Source organism: Danio rerio, chromosome 12 (genome assembly GCF_052040795.2).
Source record: "Danio rerio strain M-AB ecotype USA chromosome 12, GRCz13ab, whole genome shotgun sequence".
In the NCBI taxonomy this organism is placed as follows: domain Eukaryota; kingdom Metazoa; phylum Chordata; class Actinopteri; order Cypriniformes; family Danionidae; genus Danio; species Danio rerio.
The window spans coordinates 8,721,166-8,747,639 of NC_141032.1; the positions used below are offsets into that span (position 1 = coordinate 8,721,166).

Consider the following 26,474-nt stretch of genomic DNA (forward strand, 5'->3'; position numbering starts at 1 on the left):
ATAATATATATGTATATATTAAATTAAATATAATTAATCATATTAATGTTTATATAGTAAATTATATTTTAATGTAATAAATATAATTAAAATAATTTATATATATTTTTTTTAATTAATAAATATAATTATTCATATTAATATATACATTTTATATATTGTAAATGATATATTAATATAATAAATAATATTCAAATAATTAATATTTATACAGTTTATTAAATTTAATATTATTCCTATTCATATTTAAATGTGTATATATTAATGTAATAAACAACATTAAAATATTAAATATGTATATATTAAATTAATAAATATAATTATTAATATTAATATATGCATTTTATGTCATAGTTTATATATTAATGTAATAACATAAAAATAAATATGTGTATGTTAAATGAAATATAATTATTCATGTCAATAAATATTTTATATTATAGATTATATATTAATGTAATAAATAACATTAAAATTATTAATATGTATAATACATAAATAAAATTATTTATATTAATATACACATTTTATATATTATAGATTATATATTAATGTAATAACATAAAATAATTAATATGCAAATAATAAATTAATAAAAACAATTATTCATATTAATATATACATTTTATATATATCATAGAATATATAATAAATAACATTAAAGTCATTAATGTGTATAAATAAAATCAAAAATAATTATATATATATATATATATATATATATATATATATATATATATATATATATATATATATATATATATATATATATATATATGTATATCAATATATATTTTATATATTATAGATTATTTAATAATGTACTAATTAACATAAAAAATGCATATTTATATATTAAATATAATAATTAATATTTATATATATTATTTATCATATTATTTATCATATATTATATATCAATGTAATAAATAACATATACTATAATTAATATACATATATTAAATTAATAAATATAATTATTAATTTGAATATATACATTTGTATATATCATATATTACATATTAATATGATAAATGACATTAATAAAATTAATATGTATATAATAAATTAATAAATATAATTATTCATATATACACATTTTTTAAAATCAGATTATATATTAATGTAATAACATTCATATAATTAATATGCATATATTCAATTAATAAATATAATTATTTGTTTGAATATATACATTTCTATTTATCATAGATTATATAATAATGTAATAAATAACATTAATATAATTAATATGAGTATATTGAATTAATAAATATAATTATTCATATTAATGTATACAAAGTTATTACAATATTTTAATTATTTTAAATAATATTGATGTAATAACACAATAATAATTAAATAATGTTGCATAACTTAATGCGTAAATCCATTATTGGGTAACAGCGGAATTATCTTGTTATCTTCATTCATGTAAAAAACTAATTTGAATGTTCGTGAACAGATATGCTTAAGATTGCATAAGCTTACGATAACAATAATAATATCCAGTAAACCCTACACAAATATAATATTCAGATTACACAATATTTTGATGATCATTTTAGCCTTATATTGCATCTTTTTATAATGATGATTTATAATGAAAATATTGCAATAGAATGTATTTAATATTCTCTAATATTAAACTACACACATGTATATGCAAGTATGTGTGTATATGTATGTATGCAATGCAGTATATCATGTAAATGTCACAAACAATTAATTTATAATATATAACCATGTAGAAAAGACTGGTATGCTAATTATTTTTATGTCAATACATTAAAAAGATAATGTATTTGACTATTGATTTATTAAAAACATCAGCTATTATGCACGTGCACCCATTGTATGTTCATCTACATTCTTGGCAGTAAATGTATTCTATTCTCCGTTTCATCCAGCTGAATAAAGCCCCGCCCCCACAAAACAAAACAATGTCTTATGATTCACATTTACCAAATCACATTTAAGTCTCCTCAGTTCATTTGGGTTAAGCTGTTATATGAAGCATGAATGTGATCACATCCATAATCACCAGCTGCCCCTCGTGACTGGAGATAAAACATTGCATAAGACATAAAAATAGCTGACGTAAATGTTACATCCTGTAATTTAGGCCATATGCTACAACTTTTAAGGGCACAGCCATACATTACGAAATCCAGCAGCAATAACTAACATGACAAAACCCTCGACGCACGCCCGAACCCCGCAGAGCGCATATAAATGTTTATAAACACGACGGAAATGTATTGGCTTTATCTGTGTAAATGTTCAAATCGTGTAATTAACATAAAATAGTTCCTTTAAACTACTCTAAAACTGTAGTTTTCGATAAAAATCTACATATATGCGTGACTAAAAGCTCCATCAACGGTCTTTGATTTGTGATTTCTCTTATCAAACGCATCTTCTACCGTCGCGTTTGTTCGCCTTAAGCACACAAGAGGGGTGCGATATTGCTTTTCTAGCGCTTCTTAGCACCGCGTTCATATCACAGCGGCCATAATGGCACCAATTCAAAGGACGATTTTAATGTTTCCATTAGTCGCGTTTACACGCGCTTGATACATTTCTACAGCGTTTTCCATCATAACACGCGCTTCAGGATTGTGAGAATCCCGATAACACCTCTCCCCATCCGGACTCCTCCGCGCGCGTCGGCGTAGCCGCGTTAGTAAAACGATTATATGAAATGATTATTGTACAGTAAATGCAGTGGAGAAATAAAAGGAAGAATCTCTGCAGGAAATGTTTCTGTATACTCATACAAACCTCCTTTTACGCAGGTCCTGGCAGGTAGATAATGGCATCATGGATGATATTATTAAATATCTCCTTCGGGTGCGCATCTAAAAATTCAGTCAATTCGTAAATCTGCTTTGCTTTCGAAGCACTTTCAAAATGAGTACGAGGTTATTTCGAAAGATCATCTCATGATTTTTAAAAACACCTTCAAGGCGCTGACAGACACCACACGAGCCACTCTCTATTTGCATTCACGAATTTAATATGAACGCGCGGGTTCATAAAATGAACAAAAATAATCGCAAGCGGAATAATAGAGCCTTAACAAATATTAGACACCAATTTCGGACATTTTATGTGAGTTTTCTTTGCAGCGTGCGCGTTTCATATTGAAGGTCGCCGCGTTGAAGAACGCGTTGATATTTTGTCCTTCCAGGACCTTCTGTGATCCATTCAAGCCAACAAGTTTGGAGAGAATGTTTGAGTTTAATCAATTCAGAGCGACGAGATGGAGCCCAACTCACTCCTGGTAATATCATCCACTCCGCTTTCATTTCAGCCTCTAATAATATCAGCACGCGCGCGTATCTAGTCCTGTGTAATGCTAGGGAACCAATGGAAGAAAGTTTACCATGAAAAAAGTTATTAATTTTTTTATTCATCATTCATATTCAGCTATAAATGTGATTTATCATGTGATCAGCAGGAATGCTGCGCTCGCCTCGCATCGCGCCTTATATCAAATGTGTTAGTTTATGTGTCGCGGAATATAAATATGGCATGTCTATTTGTGTTTCCGCAGTGGGTAGGCTCACCTTGTGGTTTGCACGGACCTTACATTTTCTACAAGGCGTTTAGATTTCACCTTGAAGGCAAAGCGAGGATTTTGTCCCTGGGAGATTTTTTCTTGGTCAGATGTAAAGCGGGGGACCCCATCTGCATAGCAGAACTACAGCTCTTATGGGAGGAAAGGACAACCAAGCAACTTCTATCCAGCTCCAAACTTTATTTTCTCCCAGAAGATACCCCCCAGGGCAGAAATGTCACTCACGGAGAGGTAATGTCTCATGTTTTCCCAGCTTTTTTTCTCTCTCTCCATGAAGGGCTCCGTCCCCTTCGCGATGTGTGTTTATTGTGCTGTGCATGAAATATGAGTCGCGCGCGGCTTTGCATCGCATCTATTCCGCTGTCTGAGATCACAAGACATCTAATGCATCGCGTTTAATAATAGACGCGCAATCATAAGAGAGGACCCTTGTGTTAATTTCGCCTGTGCGCTCATTTGCATACGAGCGTTTAGTGCATGCATCTCAAGGCAGCGTGCGGCGATGAGAATGATGCCATTGTGTGAAGTTGTCACATCAGTGTTTTGCTTGTTTCATCTGATATACAATAGTGCGGAAACTGAGCGAGGCGAAAAGCGCCTCGTTGTGGCGGTGCGATCTGCTGATTGTTGATAAAAGAGTGTCGCTTTTAGATCAAGGCGACAAATAAATAACGCGAGCGGTCGACGCGAAGTGTACAGTTGCCGCTGTAATGAGGGGGAATATTTCTGGCAGACGGTCTGAATGTGCGAGCTGAACTAATACCAATATGCATTGATTAATAATAACGGCACGCTGATCAAGCAGCTGCGGTGCTTTAAAGGGAGCGAGTGACATTTATGAAGGTTATTATGTCAAGGTGCTGCAGTCTCATTTCAAATGATAGATGTATACATATTTATATAAGCTGAGATGTGTTTGCCCGATAGAAATGCTCTTTCTGGGGATTTAACCCTTTGATGGGCTGAAACATTGTTCCTCTACAATGGTGTGTTTGTTTTTGCTGCTGTGCGTTTACGTAAGTAGGGTTTAAATGAGATTAATTATTGACGATTCTTGCGATTGTTTAGTTTGAAGCTGATTGTTTTTATTTTGTATTTACGCTGTTTTAGACATTTTATTATATACTTGTTATTTTGTTAATGGGATGTATTATTTTAAGTGGCAATCAGTTATAATGTGTTATATGTGTGTTAGTACATTTCTATAACACATTTTACAGTCATTTTTGGTGATACTTATTTTTGTACTTTATGTACCAATTGGTTATTAATCAGCAATAATAATAATACTAATCTGAAAATGTCAACCAATAAAAATGGTAAATATGTTGCTGCTATTGTGTATTGATTCTAATCATTCTAATGGTAATTTTTATTGAAGTGTTCTGCATTGAATAATTTATGCAAACAACTCATTAAAAATGTAAATATATGCTGTAACAGTATGTTTTATATATATATATATATATATATATATATATATATATATATATATATATATATATATATATAAGTTAAGTTTATATAAGTATTATTTAAATGTTATAAAAATTTATAATTTAAATATTTTTGTATTTTTTAATATTATTTATAGTTTAAATGTATACCTTCAGCAGATTAAATGCATTAATTTTAAATGATTATATTAATAAAAGAAATGCACATAAGTTAAAATAGAAAAATAATTAGCCAGGTTAATTTAATATCCAAATTAATTGTAAATTAATTTCAATTAAATAATTAAATAAATTAATTAATCTACTCTATGTAGACAATCATATAATTTAAATTAACATATTAAACATATTTATTATTATTATATCAGAAAATAACAACTATTATAATATTATATTAATGTAGTGATATTTATAAATTATAGATACTATTTTTATATAAAACATTATGTATTTGATAGGTTATATTATTTATTAAGTAAATATTACTATTAATTTTTAATTATTTATTTTTAAAAAATTAATATAATTACATTTTTGACAACACATTTTTAAAAGCTTAATAATGAAACCTGCTTGGTTATAATGCAAAGCCAAGCCAGCATTGTGCTTTACCAATATTATCCCAATTGCTATTTTAACAAAGCAGCAGCAGCTGCGGTCTTTACACAGCTAATGTAACGAGGTCTGTACCTGTTTTATCTTGCACTGCTCATGTAATCACCGATCCCGAATACAAAAAAAAGGCAATCTGCTGTGTGCGAACCTCTACCATTCTGTCCTCCCCCCGTGGAGTGCAGGATCAAATAGCCTTTTCAAAATAATCAACAGGTTCTGTGTGAAGCCCTGCCGAAATGTCAAGGTTACTTTGCTGAACTATTATCAATATTAGGTGGAAACATAAACTGTTGGCAGCAGCGACCTTGAAAACATGCTGTTTACACAATGTAACGAGGTGTTGTTGAGGAAAAGCATTAGTCTTAATGCACTGTTTGTTCAGTTGATCAGAGCTCTGTCCTCCTTCCAACTTGCCACCGGCTTCCCTCCATTCCCTTCCCCCACGCAACAGCAATGCCAATTATTTGCTTTTCAAATTTATTACGCATTCATGACTGCTGATCTTGAAACGGCCTGCGAGATAGGATTACTGGCCAAGGACAATGCACCGCTCTTAGGTGTACTTTACAGTTCTTTTTTAATGAGAATATGCCAGATTGTTTTAGCTGTTAGTCATTTTTTGGGGACTAGACATGTGCCAATGATTAATAATAATATTAATAAGTATATTCTTATTACCTCCGAATACTTATTTCTTATTTAGGATGTCTTTTAAAAGGGACAGTTCACTCAACAAATGAACATTCTGTCATCATTTACTCATTTACACTTGTTCCAGACCTGGGGTGCGTTTTCTAAACAACAATGTAACTCACGGCTGAACTATCATATTACTATGCATCGTTTGGGAAAAGAACTATATAGTGACAAGTTTTTCCAAAACCTGTAGTTTCTCTGTCGCAGATCCATCGCTTGAACCACGTTCGTTATATCGTAAAACGCCCATAATGATGCTCTAATCTGGGTGGCGTAACTACTTCTTTAGAGAAAAACCCCATAATTTTTTTGTGCAAATGATATTGTTTTGCACGCACATACATTTAAAATTAAATCCAATATTAGTTTTGGTAAAAACATGCACTCGCTTTCCATATTAACTGAAATATATGTAAATGGCACATAGGGCCTGTGTTTGCTTTACTAATACTATTGAGAAGTTGAACATTATAAATTTTATTCTAAAACACAAAATCACTTACAAAAGCTAACACGTATTCTAATATCATATAAATCATATAAATAAATAAATAAATAAACAATGAGGCTATTTATTATAAAATGAAATGTAATATTTATTATTTATTAGAAATGAAAAAAAAAAACTATAAAAATACTTTGATAATAAAATTAATAATATTAATGATGATGATAATAATAATAATAATAATAATAATAACAACAATAATAATAATAATAATAATAATTAAAACAACAACAACAATAATAATAATAATAATAATAATAAAAGCAACAACAATAATAATAATAATAATAATAATAAGTAGGATATTGTTTATTTATTTATTTGTTTATTTTTTTTTAATAGTCTACTTTTACAGTTTGACTGTTGTAAATCACTGCAGAAAGTTCTAACCAGCAGACTCATGTCATATACAGTACAGTTACATAATAAGTAAATTAAAATAAAATAATTAAGGTATGCTTTTTGTTTTCACAAGCTTTGGAGACGTAACATAAATTCCGCTTTTAAATAATATATCACCTATAGCTTTCGCCATGGGGCTGTTAAAAATGACATCAATGTCAAATTGCACTGCGAAGGGAGCACAATTGTAAACATGAAGATCGCTAAAACTGAACTGTAAAAATAGTTTGGAAGCAAATTACGCCTAAGACAGATGACTTTAATGCTTTTTTATTTTTAATAATTCCAACTTTAAATGGTAAAATGTTCTAAATGAATAGGGCATAGGGGGGATAAGTGGGAATAGAACACAGCCAGGAACTATGTGTCTAACTACAGCTCCAGAGTTGTAGTTGCGAGACCTCAAGTTTGCGATGCAGTTTGCCAATGTTCGTTGGAGTGTCGGATTTGGGTAACGGCAAATCAACAAACTATGTTTGTAATGACTGAACTTGCCACCTTAGTTGGCTAAAGATGGTTTTGGGAAACGCACCCCTGATTGAGTTTTTATTCTGTTAAACACAAAACAAGATATTGTGAAGAATAATGGAAAATAAGCCATTGACTTCCATAGGATTTGTTTTATTCTTACTATTGGTGATTGTTTACAGAATATCTTGTTTTGTTTTCAGCAGAAGAAGTAAATTCATAGAAGTTTACCGCCTCATTAGTGTGAGAAATTTTCTTTGGTGAGGAAAGTGGTGATCTGTCCCGTAAGGGGTGATTAGCACTGTCACCTCACAGCAAGAAGGTCGCTGCTTTGAGCCTCGGCTGGGCCAGTTGGCGTTTCTGTGTGGAGTTTGCATGTTCTCCCCATGTTCGTGTGGGTTTCCTTCGGGTGCTCCGGTTTCCCCCACAATTCACAGACATGCGCTATAGGTGAATTAAATAAACTAAATAGGCCGTAGAGTATGTGTGCGAATGAGTGTGTATGGATGTTTTCTAGTATGGGTTGCAGCTGGAAGTGCATCTGCTGTGTGAAACATATGCTGGATAGGTTGGCGGTTCATTCTACAGGGTGTAAATCTACCCTGATGAATAAAAGGGTTAAGTTGAAGGAAAATGAATGAATCTGTCTCTTTAAGAATTTTCAGATGTGTTTACAGTGGTGTTCATCTCTACACCAAATGCTTTAAATATTTCACTGGTTATAAATTTTTTATAATAAACTCTTTAACGTTAATCCAGCCTATGATATGTTCGAGATTAGGGCTGGGTGATGTGACAAAAATCTTTTATTATCATACAAGACAAGTCATCATATAATTTCCTAAAAATATGTAGCACACTATGCATTCAGTCAATTGATAGTTTATAAATACATTTGAAGTCAGAATTATTCGATTTTTTCAACACATTTCGAAGCATACTAGTTTTAATAACTCATCTCTAATAACTGATTTATTTTATCTTTGCCATAATGCCAGTAAATAATATTTGACTAGATATTTTTAAAGACCCTTCTATACAGCTTAAGGTGACATTTAAAGGCTTAACTAGGTTAATTTGGGTAACTAGGCTTTGGGTAATTAGGCAAATCTTTGTATAACGATGGTTTGTTCTGTAGACTATCGAAAAAATAATAATTCTTAAGGGGGCTAATAATATTGACCTTAAAATTGTTTTAAAGAAATTCAAAACTGCTTTTATTCTAGCTAAAATAAAATAAATAAGACTTTCTCCAGAAGAAAAAAACATTATCGGAAATACTGTGAAAAATTCCTTTCTCTGTTAAACATAGTTTGGAAAATATTTGAAAAAGAAAAAAAATCACAGGAATATACTCAGTATAGTAAAGTATACTTAGAAATGCACTCATCCTCATAGTGCTCACTTTATTTAGAGCTACAAGGCAAATGTTCGAATAAAAATGTAGAAATATAAAATAAATATAAATAAAATCTAAAACGCTTTAACACAAAAACTGATGTTTACAGTTCAGAAATAAAACAAATATTGCAAAATGTAAACATTGTACATTCAATATTGCAACCGTCTTATAAATCATAATGCTGTTATTCATGTTTCTGTAATATTGCGCTCATATTAATTAGTGCAGTACAAATAAAGTATTACTGCAAACAAAGTTTCTTGTGACGCCACAAGATGAACAATATAAATATGAAACGATAGACTTTTTATTTTGTCCATACAATACATATATCACCATATTGCCCAACTCAATTTGATAATTATTCATTCATTTATTTTCCTTTAGCTTAGTCCCTTTATTCATCTGGGGTCGCCACAGCGGAATGAACCGCCAACATATCCAGCGTATGTTTTACACAGTGGATGTCCTTCCAGCTGCAACCCAGTACTGGGAAGCACCCATACACTCTCTCCTTCAAACACGCACTCATACACTTCAGCCAATCTAGTTCATCCAATTCACTTTAGTCAGTGGGGGAAACCGGAGCACCCGGAGGAAACTAACAACATGCAAACTCCACACAGAAATGCCAATTGGTCCAGCCAAGACTCGAACCAGCAACCTTCTTGCTGTGAAGCGACAGTTCTAACCACTGCGCCACCATGTCGCCCCTCTATCCGATGTATTGGCTAAAAATATTTGGTTTCTTTATAGACTGATAGATAGATATTGTTTGTTAACACTTTACAGTAAGGCTCCATTTGATGTTTATGTTATGCCGAGTTCAGACTGCATGATTTTCAAAGTAGTCATGTCACAGATGTTTTCACACTGCATGACTATCTGGGCTAGCATTTCGTCGCTGCTTTGTTTACACTGCAAGATGGATCGGCAACAGGGACTTTCACATTGCATGACTTTACTATAGGAAGAATCGCCGACAACTTCGTCCAAACTACGTCTCTCAGCCAAAAACACGTCGTATATCTTTTGTTATTAACTACATAATGAGAAAGAAGCCTTTAATGGGGTAGAACATGTACATATTTGCTCACCTGAGTTTAAATGGAATTAGCCATTTCTCCTCAACGTTGATAATAAACTAATTTCTTTCTGTATGAAACGTCAAACAGACACGGTTACTCCTGAGTCCTGTCAAATCTCCACTAGTTTTTCCTCCATTTTGTGGGTCCAAATAAACCGAAAAAGAGCGCTTTTACCTTCTCCCCCAGCCTCCCGCTGGCCTGCAGCAGGTATACACACACGCACACACAAGTGAAAGCTGCTCTCTCATTGGCTGTAGGCGATCGCTGACGTTATTTTCAGTCAAAACTCATTTCACACGGCATGATTTGAATCGCCGACAGCTCCAGATATTTAGCATGCCAAATATCTCACAGGCATCGGCGACTCATTGTCGATTCTCTCAGATCGTGTCTTTGACAGTTCATACGGTGTGATTGTCACTCACGTGCACGAGCAGTGATTTCAGGCATTTGTCGGCGATTTCTCAAAACCTGTCGGCGAGCTAAAATCGGGGCTAAAATCAGGCAGTCTGAACTAGGCATTAGTTGCTTCAAGTAAACCGATGAAGAAATCTGCTTGCAAAATAATTTAGTAATCTTAGGTGATGTACATAAAGTCTAAACTGCTTTATTTAATGTAGCTAACCTAAATTGCCTACATTTTATTTTAAGGTTCAATTCTTGTTATTAACAAACCACTAACTAAGACTATTAGCTCAAGAAAGTACTAGAAGTTATGTTTCGATATTGGGAAGGACTGAGGATGTAGAATAGGATCATCATTTATATGTAATAAACAGTTAATGACTTAATTATATGCAGGTTATAGGCTATAGTAGTTAATATTTGATACTTAAATTAAAGTTTTACCTGAAGTTCAACTTTAGCTTTGTTTATATCAACATTAGCATAACTTCTCTGACAAACGTCAGTGTTTGTTAATGGATTAACTAATGTTTGCCAATGACACTTGGTGTGCTTTGTAAACCTTTAATTTGTTTGAAACATTTGTTTTAATACACACTTTATTTTGCAATACACACACACAAAAAAAGCAGAGTAACACTTTTTTAGCAGCTTAAGCCAATATTATGCTAATTAGGTCTGCATGATACTGGAAAAATATGCAATGTTTGATACTGTTGTTAAGTGTTACGATAACGATATTTCTTATGATATAACATTTCCCTGTAAAATGTTATTTCAAAATAATTAATTGTTTTTTTTATTGATATTAAAATAAACAGGTAAAATATTTAAAATATATATTTAATTCTAATTCAGACTAAATAGCTGTGTCTGGGTGCAAACATTTAATGTTTAAAACGCTGTGAGAGAAATCCTCTGCAGATATTCTGACTCTGATTGGCTGTTGTCGATAGTTTTTTCAACTCTGGGTTAGCATAGCATATGATTAGTCAAATTTCAATAAACAACCAATGCATGAATGTAATTTATTACACAAGCCTGTGATATGTATGTTGCATATACTATTATGGCGATGATCATCATTCAGCTATATATTGTGCGGTCCTAATGGTAATTCTAAATAACATATTATGATAAATGTTTCATTAATTACACACAAGAACGGTACATTAATTATGTTTTAAGAAATTTTGATACCATCAAATGGCGATTTGCGATCAATAAGTAGACTTAGGGTTAATGTCATATATATATATATATATATATATATATATATATATATATATATATATATATATATATATATATATATATATATATATATATATATATATACAGTTGAAGTCGGAATTATTAGCCCCCTTTTAATTTTTTTTTCTTTTTAAAATATTTCCCAAATGATATTTGACAGAGCAAGGAAATTTTCACAGTATGTCTGACAATATTTTTTCTTCTAGAAAAAGTATTATTTGTTTTATTTCGGCTAGAATAAAAGCAATTTTGAATTTTTTAAAAATTATTTTTGGGACAAAATTATTAGCCCCTTTAAGCTATTTTTTTTTCAATAGTCTACAGAACAAACCATTGTTATACAATAACTTGCCCAATTACCCTAACCAGCCTAGTTAACCTAATTAACCTAGTTAAACCTTTTAATGTCACTCTAAGCTGTATAGAAGTGTCTTGAAAAATGTCTAGTCAAATATTATTTACTGTCATCATGGCGAAGATAAAATAAATCAGTTATTATAAATAGGTTTTTAAAACTATTATGCTTAGAAATGTGCTGAAACAATCTTACTTCCATTAAACAGAAATTGGGGAAAAAAATAAACAGGGGAGCTAATAATTCAAGGGGGCTAATAATTCTGACTTCAACTGTATATATATATATATATATATATATATATATATATATATATATATATATATATATATTGTTACAAATTACATACTGCATCCAGAATATTAATTAGATTGTATTTGGACGTAAAACTGCATCTGATTGGTTGTTTAACTATTTCAGTTCCAAATTTATTCATTTAACCTCAGCTTAGTCAAAGAGTTCTGCTTGTTTTCTGGTTTCAGTTGCATTATATAGTTACTGTTGTGTTGTGAACTCTTTTTGCATCAATTTAAACAGTTATAATTACATCTAGGACATAAATATCCATGTCAAAAAGTCTTCATAAATGTTTATGTTAATATATGTTCACGATTTCACTGATATAGTGTTCTTTATCAGCATCAGTCCTGATGGTAACTACCAAAACTCATTAACCCTTTCAATTACTGTTTGTTTCATGAGTCAAAATTATGTCATTTATTGCTGAAAATTATTAGAACGTTTAGTAAAGATACTTTGTACGTTTCCTGTTGTAAATATATCAAAATTCATTTTTTGATTAGTAATATGCATTGTAAATTACTTAATTTGGACAATTTAAAAGTTGATGTTCTCAGAAATTTGTATTGAATTAAAATTTAATTAAATATAATAATAAACATGATTAATACTTTATGTATATTGTATAACATATAATAGCAAGAAGACAAGGCAACAAATATGTATTTGTTTCTTTAAGTTAATCAGGTCTCAACCCCATTTTTGAAGTTATACAAAGCTTAACTCAATATTTTTAGTTTGTTTGATGTAAGTTGAGATGACTAGAAATGTTCATTTGATTCAACAAAAAAATGAAGGCAATAATTATTTTACAGTGTAACTATAGACTTATCAGACTGCTGATTTAAAAAATAATAATAATAATAATAGTAGTAGTAATAATAGTAGTAATAATGATACTACTACTACTACTAATAATAATAATAATAACTAATACATTTCAGTTTGTTTACATAATATGTGTTGGTTTAATATTTTAAAGCTATTATTTTCCAGTTGCTAAATGCTAAGCGGGATTAAATAGTTAATTATTAGAATTATTACTATGTTTTTTTTTAATTATGTTTTTTTTTTATCAAGGTAAGGACCAGAAACATTAATTTTGATACTTTTCTGTCTTCAGTGTCACTTTAAAATAAAAGCAAAGCATTAACATTCTGACACATCCACATTTCCCAGTAGATACTTACAAAACAAACTCTGATATCCATAACAACACACCCACATAATTATAATTACATAATTTGGATTCATCTGGCCTGCAGCGCTCAAAAACAGGAAAAAGTGAGTATTTGGTCTACAGGCCAAGCCTATAAAAAATACTCAATAAAATGGAAGCCTGTTAACAAAAAAAAACATATCGTTAACTTTTATTCATTCATTTTCTTTTCAGCCTAGTCTCTTAATTAATCTGGAGCCGCCACAGCAGAATGAACCGTCAACTTTTCCAGCATAAGTTTTTTTTTTTTTGCAGCGGATGTTCTTCCAGCTGCAACCCATCACTGGGAAACATCCCTACACACTCTTTCACACACATACACTAGACAATTAAGCTTACGCAAATCACCTATACTGCATGTTTTTGGACTTGTGGGGGAAACTGGAGCACCCAGAGGAAACCCACGCAAGCACAGGGCCTGACCAAGTGACCTTCTTGCTGTGAGGCGATTGTGCTACCTACTGCGTCACCGTGCTGCCCTTTTTTATTTTAATATCATTTTATTTTTGACCACATAAAACACATGTTTTCCTCTGAAAAAGTATGCCTTTTATTTTTACTTAAATGTCATTTCATTTCAGTTAAACTGAATTTTAAAGTGATTGAAAAATTATTTTAATGAGTTTCAATTGGGACATTTTTGTCTTGTAACTTTTTATAGTGTCAAATAGTTAAAAGAAAATGAGGATGAAATATTAAAATTAAAGTTTTGCCAAACATTATTATTTGTACTATAATATTGCCATAATATAGAATGTACTTGTTTTTCTACACGTCCTAACAAGTATGACATGGAAAGACTAAAGAATGTCCATGGTTCTTGCCCACGGCCCGATATAATATTAAATAAATGTGATGTTTATATATATGTATATTTATTTTGATGGTCAGTTTGTTGAATTTAAGCTACATTGCATCTACGTGCCAACTAATTCTCATTAGATTATAAGTAGACTGTTTGGTTGGGGTTAGGGTTAGTGTAAGTTGTACTTGCAAAGTTTCTTATAGTCAGTGAAATGTCTGTTGAAGGAGCAGTATCAACATATAGTCTACTAACGTTTAAATGGATCATCAAAATAAAGTGTTACCCTTTATTTTAATCTAATTTTACTTTTGACCACTTGAAGCACATTTGTTCCTCTAAAAAATAATGAGTTTTATTTTTATTTAAATGGCATTTCATTTTACTTAAATGGAATTTTAAACCGATTGAAATATCATTTTAATGCACTGCAATTTTGATAAATAAACAATTGAGGATGAAATATTAAAGTTTAAAGAAAAAAAAAACATGTTTTTGCTGAAATGTGTTGCTTAATACAGACAAAATAATCATAAAATGCATTTATTTACTACAAAATTGCCATAATATAGAGTGAACTTGTTTTTCTACACGTCCTAACAAGTATTACGTGGAAAAACCATAAAGAATGTCCACGGCTTTTGCCCACGGTCCAATATAATATTAAATAAATGTAATGTTTATATATAGAGTATGCTATATATATATATATATATATATATATATATATATACATATATATATATATATATATATATATATATATATATATATATATATATATATATATATATATATACATACATTTTTTATAGAATTATTTATTTTAATATGATTTTATTTTTGACCAAATAAATCACATTTTTTCTTCTAAAAAGTATGACTTTTATTTTTACTTAAGTGTATTTTAAACCGATTTAAATTATTTTAATGCGTTTCAATTGAGATGTTTTTGTCCAGTAACTTTTTCTAGTGTCAAATAGTTAAATAAAATAACGAGGATGAAATATTAAAATTAAAGTAAAAAAAAAAAAATGTTTTTGCAAAAAAAAGCTATTTCTTAATACAGCCAAAATGATCATAAAATGCATCTTATTTACTATAATATTGCCATAATACAGTGCACTTGTTTTTCTACACGTCCTAAGAAGTATTACGTGGAAGGACCATTATACTATTATATTATTTTTATAGAATGTTTTATTTTAATATAATTTGATCTTTGAACAAATAAAGCACATTTTTTCTCTGACAAAGTATTTTAAATAAACGGCGTTTTATTTGACTTAAGTGGAATTTTAAACCGATTGAAATATAATTTTAATGCATTTTAACTTAGATAAATAAAAAACTGAGGATACATTTTTTAAATTAAAGTAAAAAAAAAACGTGTCTCTGCCAAAAAGCTCTTAAAATGCATCTGATTCACTATAATATTGCCGTATTATAGAGTGTACTTGTTTTTCTACATGTCCTAACAAGTGTTACGTGGAAAGACCGTGAAGAATGTCCACGGTTCTTTTTGTACATTCCCAGTGTAGTTGCTAAATGAGACATGGTGCATTTAAATAACAATGTGATTAAGTGTCAGCCAAAAGCACCTGCAGTAATGTGAGCTTCACAACTCGGCAGCCTCAGATGCACTCAGCAGATTGTCCAATTAAATTACATTTGCATTTGCAGCGAATAACCCGGACGACCGCTGATAAAGTTAATCAGCTATCAAAGAAACGGCCACGCATTTGCAGGGGTTGCACAATGCTGTGTTAATGGTACAATAACAGACATAAAGTCCTATTTATGAGAAGAGAGTCTACGGTTCTCAACCAATAGGTCACGACCTAGAATCAGGCCACAGTTGTGTTCTTATAGGGTCGAAAGAGCATGCCAAAAAACAAAACAACACTGTGGTAAATGCAAATAATAGAGCTGACTTGGAATTTAATCATGCATAATTAGGGAAGTGCTATAAATACAGGTATCAACTGTTATGATGTCAGGGAAAATGCATACTGTTTTTCCTATTTTTTTATGCATGTTATATTTGGTATGCAAATGAGCTGTCAGTTATAAAAGCTGGCAGAATTAAATTGCTTCCAAGGATGTTCTGCTAAAAAGCTGCAAAAAGTGTTGAAGTATGAGCCCATATTATGTTGCTGCGTTCTGTAGTCATATTAGTATATATATAAACATATTTGTCATTATGCTATTTGGTTTTGATGGTAGTTTATGTTTATGTAACATTTTATTATATTAAAGTATACAGAATAAATATTTGGAGGTAATTGAATGGAATTCTTTATTACAGCATATTATGTATTTTGTATAATGCTTATGTATCATATTAGCTGCTTACATTTTTTTATATTTTGCATTGTACATATTAATAATATAATGCTAAAATAGTTTAGTTATTTTGTTAGAATTTTTTTATATCCCTTTATTTATTCCTAGATTGTTGCTAATATTTGTTTGATATAGCAACTATTTATTTGTATTTATTTATTTATTTATATCTGTCTGTCTGTCTCTTTATGTAATTTTTGTTATTATTATATTATAATATTGGTATTATACCCATATATTATGCTTACTGTCTTATATTTCTACTTATATTGTATTTTATTATTATATTGATTATTATAGCTATACTTTACTGATATCGCTATACTATACATATATATATATATATATATATATATATATATATATATATATATAAAATATTAGTCGATAGTTTAAATGTATTTATATAATACTAGTACTATAATAATAATAATAATAATAATAATAATAATAATAATCTTTAATAAAGAGTAAGTTTAATATCTTATATATAATATAATACAATATATATAATATATATATATTATAAATCAATCAATTAATTAAAAAAACAACATCCTAATATATATATATATATATATATATATATATATATATATATATATATATATATATATATATATATATATATATATATATATATATATATATATATACATACATACATACATACATACATACATACATATATATATATATATATATATATATATATATATATATATATATATATATATATATATATATATATATATGAGCATTTCCAGCAATATGGATGTGACATTTGCAGTAAAAACTCAAAACATAGACAAAATATTGTGATGTCCTTGCATGTATTTAGCCATTTTTGCATGTATAAATACTGAAAGCTCTGTGTTTTTGAATTTTTTTTATCTATTATTTTCTGTAAAGCTGCTTCTGAGCATGACATGTACACACAAAATGGTGGAAGGAGAAATGTATAAGGGATTACATGGGACATCCTTCATTTATTCTCTTAATGTGCTTTATGCATTATAAAGCTTGAAGCTTTAGAATCAATACTTTGTATCAGCCGATCACGATGACAAGGAATCGGTACTCGGTTTCGACTGTGAAAACCCTGTATGTATCATCCTTAATATATATATATATATGTATATCTTCTGTTTATATAATACTATTAATACTATATAATACTATTTATGTAATACTTATATACTATTTAGGATTTTTTATTAATAACGTACTATTGATATTAGTTAATAATTTAATTAGTAATTTAATAGTTAACTAAAAATTCAGTAATTAACTAAAATTGATATAAATGTATATATACACACACATTTATTTTGTTATTAGGAGGTTGTTGTTTTTTAATGAATTGATTGATTTATATATTTCTATACTTATGATTTATTAAAGATTATTATCTTTGTGATATTATATTATTTGAGTGAATTAATTCATTAGTAAATTAACTTGTTAGAAAATAATCGCAGTGTATTAAACTATATAATTGTGTTATACAACTTCAGACCATGTAATTAAATATATATTAAACAAATGACATATTGTATAACTTTATTAATCATTAATAATTTCAATTGGCTATTTCAATAAAGCATTTAAATCATTCATTTTAAATTGCAGTAAGTCGTATATTTACATGAGCGAGACAGTTTTGTTAGTGTTTGATGTTTATTGTAAAAAGCCTGGAGCGAAACTATTTGAGAGCCACTGATCTGACAAGTTCCTCTGAATCTATATCGTTTGAACGTTGGATCAACATTCGAGCTTATTTGAATGCTTAACAGTGAAGACTTTTTACATAACACCACCGGCAATGTGCTAATGTTTAGCGAGCGTATAGTGTGTGCAAACAGGAAGGTATGCGAGTACGGCCGTGTGATACAAAAAAAACCCGGACCAATCTGCAGTTGCTTTTTTATTTGTTTCTACACCCAGGTGATGTAATTTCCCCTCTGGCTGGGGTTAGTCATTCATTAGAAGGATAGCAGTGGCTGAAACAGCAACAGGCCTGCAGTGATCTCTTTCTGGCAGCCGGCCGAGAAAAATTTAACACTTAGAGTTTGTGCCTAGAGAGGGCAACACAACCCTCCTGTGAAGACCAGCAGTTTTTTGTACTTTTATGATTATTATTTTGTGTGCTTTTTCTTGAATCGACTGTTTTTGTCCTCCTGGGCCAACAAATTCTTGGGCGCACAATCTTACTGTACTCTCTAGCGCTGGCGTTCAGCTTGGCTTCACGCAGATCTGTTTGTTTCTAATTATATTTGTCGATCTTTCATCTCGCAGGGCTTCAGAAATAGTATTTGAGAGGCAGTAAGTTCTGGCATCAATGCTTGATAGCACAGCATTTGTAATGTTAACAGTGTTGGGTGTTATAAGTTACAGAGTAGCTAGTTACTAATTACGTTTACACAAAGTACTGTAAGGGATTACTTTTGATTTTAGGTCATTTAAGTATTGCTACTTATAATATGCTTTAAAACTGTACATAAATTGTATAAAAAAAATCAGAGAATTTCAGAGCAATTTCTTTTTTGTTTTGTTACACAAATATATTTGGCATAATAATTCTGCAATTTTCCAATTTTTGTGATTTAGGTTTTTATTTTTCCCCATTTATTTATGCTTTAGAATTGCATTATGGGCCGTTGATCTTTCTTCTGAAAACCTTTAACCTCGCAAAGTTTGAGAAAGTGACTTTTATGAACATTTTTAATAGTTTAAAGTGATATATTGTCTGAGTTGGCGTTATAAAAACCTTAATTTACTGCCATTTAATTTTCTGTTATTTTACAGACGTCTTTCTCCCATCTATTATTTCAAACTGCTAAAGTGTCATCAAAACTCACTTTGTTTGCTCTGTATTCACCTTATTCTCAGCTGACGAGCGGGCGCTGCCATTTGAGTCTTTTTGGCTCGAGACAACCGGTCTCATTCACTTCCATTCATTTTTTGACGTTAACAACTGCTCGTTACGCTGCTTGATGTTGCAATTTAATATTTTCTTATTATATTATGCTACTTGGTCTGTGTAGTAATGCAAACATTTGTTTGTTGAGCAAGTAGTTTGGCCATTTTCTGCCGTTTATTATTCCTAGTCATTTCTCCCATAGGCAACTGAATCGGAAGTTCTAAGACAATCGCGAAAACAGGCGCACTTCCGCATTTTAGAATAAGGTCAATAGACCGAGCAGAAATCGACATTTCTGAATGCAATTCACACCACACCCAACACATTAGTTGATAATATTAACCATTAGTCACTACCATAGTGAAAAGGAGACTATTTACATTTGTAATCAAATAAGCTCAAGACATTTTGTACAAATACTAATACAAAGGCACAACTAAGATGTAGTAATCATGTTACATATTACTTACATATAACTAAAAGCTGTAGTAACTAGATTATCATTAGAATCAAATAGCTAGATTATCTTAAATATCTGAAATACATTTATAAAAACAAAATAATAATAATGTAAACACTACGGATGTTTCAAATTTCTGGCAGTGGTTGCCTGTTCCAAAATGTTTGTTTTATAAAATAATAATACAACTCATACAAGAGCCATTACATGTACTAGGCCAAAGCATTTGTACGTCAAAAAAAAGTATGTTAAAAAAAAAAATGTTACCAATGAGTAGGCAAAAGGAAAAGAAAATTACACCCAAAATACACTCAAAAGTAAAACAACCACAGAAATAGTCCTCCTAAAGGGGACATTTATACACAATGCATATCAAACATTAAGCAACCGTTACAATATCACAATATTTAACCTAGAAAAAAAAAACAGAGCAATCTCTAACTTACCAGACTGCTTTTTTGTTTGCGAACAGGAGGAACGGGGCTGAATCCAGCTTCTTATTCGCAGCTTCTTATTGACTATATCCGGTCCTCTTTAAAAACCGTGACGCTTCCGTTTTTCAGCTTCTTAAGCGTGGTTTATACTTCTGCGCATAACAGAAGTGATAATAGCATATCCGAAACGCTAGTTGGCAGTGAGGTGTTAATGTTCCTCTTATTCCTGCTCAGGAAAACACACTAAGCAAGGGCTTATTATGCAGTCCTGGCGCCATCTTGTGGATAGACAACGTCAACCGTCATTAGCCACCGACTAGCCGTCTCTCAGAAATTGTAAATATTTTAAAATAAGCACTATTCTTACAAATAAACTGCATAGTTGCCATCTAAACAACTACATTCTTGACTAAAAAAAGCCTCAAAAGTAAATTTTGTTGTCTAACAATAGTAATATTTGTCAAACTGTAGCGTCTCTGCTTGTGTATATATATATATATATATATATATATATATATATATATATATATATATATATATTAAGGGTGGAGCCGAACCCGAATACGGTATTCGGAAAGGCACGAATAGCGTGTTTTTACGAATACTTGATTCGAACAAATACTTGAAAAATTATTTGTATTCGGGAGCAAGAAAAACACTATATCAAAAAGCTGCGTTTCCTCATGAGACCACAGTGCATGCCCGCGTGAGTGAGTGAGTGAGTGCGTGAGAAAGAGAAAGAGAGAGAGAGAGAGAGAGAGAGAGAGAGAGAGAGAGAGAGAGAGAGAGAGAGAGAGAGAGAGAGAGAGAGAGAGAGAGACACACGCTCAGTGCAAAACGCGCCAAAGCCCGAAACTGATAGCGAGACGTGACTGTTAAGGGACTGTTTCATATGGAATTATTAATCATTCTTACTGTTCAGTCATCGCAAACTGCCGTAGTTTATTAAAGACGCAAACCTCTCACTGCACGTCAGCTGTGCGCCTTCAGCAGACCTCCTCATTCCTGCAGCACGAGAGCTTTATGATTGTTTATGCGCGCCAAAAGTGGCGGATCTGTCCGGTAAAATATCTGACTGCGTGTCACCGCATCCCTAAGGACTGTTTGGCGAAATATTTGACTGCATGTCACTGCATAACAAACGACTGAAACGATATAACTAGAGAAATCTCCACTGTGCCACTGTGCGTATGGCAAGCCGTTTTAGCATTTAAACCTTGTTCAGACTATCCATAAATATATTTAGAAATATCTCTAATTATATTTTGACTTGTCATAATTATAATTCAGATTGGAAATATCTGCAAATATATTATGACTGACTAGTCATATTCCTCCATTGACTTCCATTGAAAAATATTTGCAGATATCTCTAAATAAACAAACAAACAAACTTTGTGTCTGTTTTGTGGCAGGCAGATGATAATAGCAGGGCTGTATCTTTTAGTATTATATAGAATACTTTTGTTCTGCCAGATCTCCCAGGCAGGGTTTTATTTAGATTTATTTAGCTTATTTTTGGAATTCTGTCCATTGGAAAAAAGTTCTTTCAGAAGAAGAACAGTTTTTTGAAGTATTATTTGTTTTTATTCTGTCTTTTCAGTGTCCTTAAACAAGAACGGTGGTGGTGGGGTTCATAATATTCACAATGGTATTTTATTAGTTGTTGGTTTAACCATGGATGAGATAATGGCTTCTATGTTATTTTCTTTTCAATGACATTTCTTATCACATGTTCAAAAACAACAGCCAATATTGCATATCTATAATTTATATAATGGGTATAATTAAACAATACTTTCACTATAACGTAAATTAGAAGTGTAATAGAAAAAAATACATATTTCTGCGCCATTTTGAATTTTACTCGAATACAAATACAAATACAAATACAAATACAAATACTTTTCCCCCTCAACAAATACAAATACAAATACAAATACCGGCTGCTCCGCACATCCCTAATATATATATATATATATGCTCACTTATCAATATCACTTTAGAGCTAGTATATGAATAAGTCTGTAGCACAATGTCCAAAGTGATGACAAAACAGGTGATTATTGCTTCTTCTGGTCTGCAACCCGTTTTAGAGTGTCACTAACCTGTTTTATAATGATTTGATCAACTGTATTTACACTGAGATTTTCCTTCCCTTAGCACTTATCATGCAGTCTCTGTTGCCATCTTGTAGTGGAACGTCAACCATCTTTGCTCTGTTTAATGACAGGATAATGGCTGTCAATGCGCTGAATCTTCGAAATAATAAATATTTAAAATAAGCACTATCATTTTAAAAAAACTGCATAGTTGCAGTCTAAACAACAACATTCTCACCTTTAAAGGCCTCAAAAGTACATAATGTTGCCCAACAGCTGCAATATTTGCCAAACTGTAGTGAGTTTACTGATCTGCTGTCACTCTCTGTGGGCGGAGTAATAGAGGAGGGTGAGGAGGCTGTATGAGTGCTGATATTGCAGAATATCGCATGGCTATCAGCCAAAGTTTCAATAACCAGATAAAACTGTTTGAATATTATGTTTTTTCGCGATAATAACAGCTGTTTGTGTAGCTTCTCAGTAAACCACAGCTTCGTGTTACTGCTAACTAGATATGTGCAAGTTTTTATTCCAAACTTATTTCACAACTTTTGTTTGATGATACAATAGTTGTGTGTTTATTAGTCACATTAAATCAAGGGTCACCAATCTCCGTCCTGCAGGGCCGGTGTCCCTGCAGGGTTTAGCTCCAACTTGCCTCAACACACCTTCCTGGATGTTTTAAGTACACCTAGTAAGACCTTGATTAGCTTGTTCAGGTGTGTTTGATTAGGGTTGGAGTTGAAATCTGCAGGACCTACAGGAACAAGTTTGGTGACCACTGCATTAAATCAACGAAAGCAGCCAAATCTGTTTATTAAGCAACCGATATGGGGATTTCCTATAGGTTGTTTCTTCTTGTAGTATTTGTAGTTTCTCTATGAGAGTGCCCTTTGGCATTCAGTGGAGATTTACTACTGATTACACAACCGTGCTTCCATTAGATATTCATTTTTGCTGAATAGCGATTACTATTTCATTTCAGTTAACCATGCAGGCAAATCATAGATGGATGGATCCAATATTTCCATTTTCTTTTTAATTCTTTTTTCATTCATCCTCACTGCGTAAAGACTTCATTTTCAGTTTTGATGCAGGTAAATTTATGAATACAAAAAAAAAAAAAATGGAAGTTTTAGACTCTCAAGGATCTTTAATGTGTGACTTCTGATTTAATTTTGTTGCATCGGCAGGAGGCAAAAAACATTTGGGCTCTGTCTGGAATCCTTTCTTAATCTGCTGTAAATCACAAAACACTTTTTTCTTTTTTTTTTTTTACAGAAATAAAGATACAGAACTACTCCCTTCCACCGCCAATCTTTCATTCGTGATTGTATTTCACAGAAAAAATATGTGTCATTTTTAAAGGGAGGGATTGTTTTGGCAAGAGCTCGGCGCTGCTCTCACAGTTTTTCAGCGTTTAATTGGACCCAGTTGTTCTAGAGTCCCTTCGCTCGTAATATGATTGTTTTAGTGTGTGTGTGTGTGAGAGAGAAAGAGAGAGAGAGGTTTTAACGCTGCGTCGACAGACTCGGCACTGGCAAAACTCTTGAATAGCATTTATGTGACATAAGAGCAGAACTAAACGGGGTTGGTGCTTTATAAATTGATTCCATATCAGATTCCAGCAAGCACCGTGCACTTTGTCTAACAGGCATAGTTTGCATATCCATATGAAAATTCTCCAATGCTCGTATTTACAGTTGAAGTCAGAATTATTAGCCCTCTTGTATAATTTTTCCCCAATTCTGTTTAAAAGAGAGAGGATTTTTTTCAACACATTTCTAAATATAATAGTTTTAATAACTCATTTCTAATAACTGATTGATTTCTTTGCCACAATGACAGTACATTATAGATAGGCCTGGGTGATATGGCTTTTATTAAAAATCTGCGAATTTAAATCAATTTTTGCTTGGAGTTGAAGGTTATCTTGGGGTCTAAAAAAATGTAGACTAAAGTTTAGGCCTTAAGTTCACTGTAATATTGTGTTGTAGGTCTTAAATCATTTTAAACCGGTCTTAATTTTGCTTTGTCCTACACTTCAAAAAATGTATATGATTAATTAGTCGTGACAGCATACGTTTTTAGTGCATTGTAACCAACGCTTAATTTGTAAACTGAGAGGTCCCGGAACAGATCGGGGTGACGGATTCGGCATGTTACCCAAGGATTTAGAGGTGTCGCGGACGTAGGTTAAAAGTCAGGGGTGCGGTTGGTTGTCGCGTACGAAAGTGAAGTGGGTTGGGGAGTCGCGGAAGAAAGTGAAAGTGAACAGCAGACGGGGGGAGGAGGGCAGTCGAGGAGGGGGACAAATTAAGCCCTGATTGTAACTTATTACACTAAGTTAATCATGTTCTAACTTAATTGTATGTGTTATGCAAGCTGTTTTTATATAATTATAACATAAGTTCAATGGACTGATAGGGTTTACTTGATTTAGCTTAAAGATTTAGGCAACCAGGAATTTTTTACAGTGTAGTATTCAGACCGATGTCCATCCAATCACCAACAATACATCTCACTGAAACCATATATATATATATATATATATATATATATATATATATATATATATATATATATATATATATATATATATTTACACGTTTTATATTTATAACATAACTTTTAGACATTGTCACCGCAAATTCCCTATTAAATTTCCTTATGCGGGTGTGTTTAAATCTATATTTTATATATAAGTCTAAAATTGAATTCTTAATAGTCTTAAAAGGGGCGACGCAGTGGCGCAGTAGGTAGTGCTGTCCCCTCACAGCAAGAAGGTCGCTGGTTCGAGCCTCGGCTGGGTCAGTTGGCGTTTCTGTGTGGAGTTTGCATGTTCTCCCTGCGTTTGCGTGGGTTTCCTCCGGGTGCTCCGGTTTCCCCCACAGTCCAAAGACATGCTGTACAGGTGAATTGGGTAGGCTAAATTGTCCGTAGTGTATGAGTGTTTGATGAGTGTTTATGGATGTTTCCCAGAGACGGGTTGCTGCTGGAAGGGCATCCGCTGCGTAAAACACATGCTGGATAAGTTGGCAGTTCATCCGCTGTGGCGACTCCAGATTAATCAAGGGACTAAGCTGAAGAAAAATGAATAAATGAATGTCTGAATGGTCTCAAAAGGGTCAACTTGACTTGAAACCTGCAGAAACCCTGGGTTATTAACCTATATAACCTTATCATCATTATAATTTCAGGATATAAATAAAAAATAATATTTAAAGGGTCATTTAAAGATCAAATTTCACAAGCTCACAAGTTTATAATCGTATACAAAATTTTTTTAATAATAATAAAAATGACACTATTTTATACGATTATAGCGAAAGTAAACTAAAGTGAAAGTAAACTCATAATTCTTACTGTAAGAATACAAGGTGTAGCGCGCAGTTTCAAATGCCTGTGTCTTGCGGTGAAAACGTGACGGAGAGCTCTGAATTATGCAGTTATTTTTGTCGGGTGTGTTCGTACATCCGGGTTGTTTTTCATTTCATTTCAATAAGCGCAACATTTCTCCTCTGCTCTCTACGGGATCCCAGAGAGGAGCGTCACATGTTTTAAAGTTTTATTCAAACTAAAAAATTTTATTCAAACAAATCAACGTGAACTTCAAACTCAAGTTAATACTCAAGTTAATAGATAAAATTGATTT

The 26,474-nt window shown here is 31.4% G+C and overlaps 2 protein-coding genes across 2 annotated transcripts in view; one reads left to right on the plus strand and one right to left on the minus strand.

Annotated features, from left to right (window-relative positions):
• The window catches only part of tmem26b (transmembrane protein 26b), an 87,119-nt gene extending 66,364 nt beyond the window's left edge, over positions 1–20,755 (minus strand). Inside the window, exon 1 of the mRNA XM_087274513.2 lies at positions 20,730–20,755. The gene's annotated coding sequence lies outside the window, so the exon portion shown is untranslated. The remainder of the gene's footprint in view (positions 1–20,729) is intronic.
• The window catches only part of arid5b (AT-rich interaction domain 5B), a 254,828-nt gene continuing 231,593 nt past the window's right edge, over positions 3,240–26,474 (plus strand). Inside the window, exons 1-2 of the mRNA NM_001442779.1 lie at positions 3,240–3,286; positions 3,560–3,814. Of these exons, the coding sequence (NP_001429708.1) occupies positions 3,266–3,286; positions 3,560–3,814 (276 nt within the window). The 5' untranslated portion in view covers positions 3,240–3,265. The remainder of the gene's footprint in view (positions 3,287–3,559; positions 3,815–26,474) is intronic.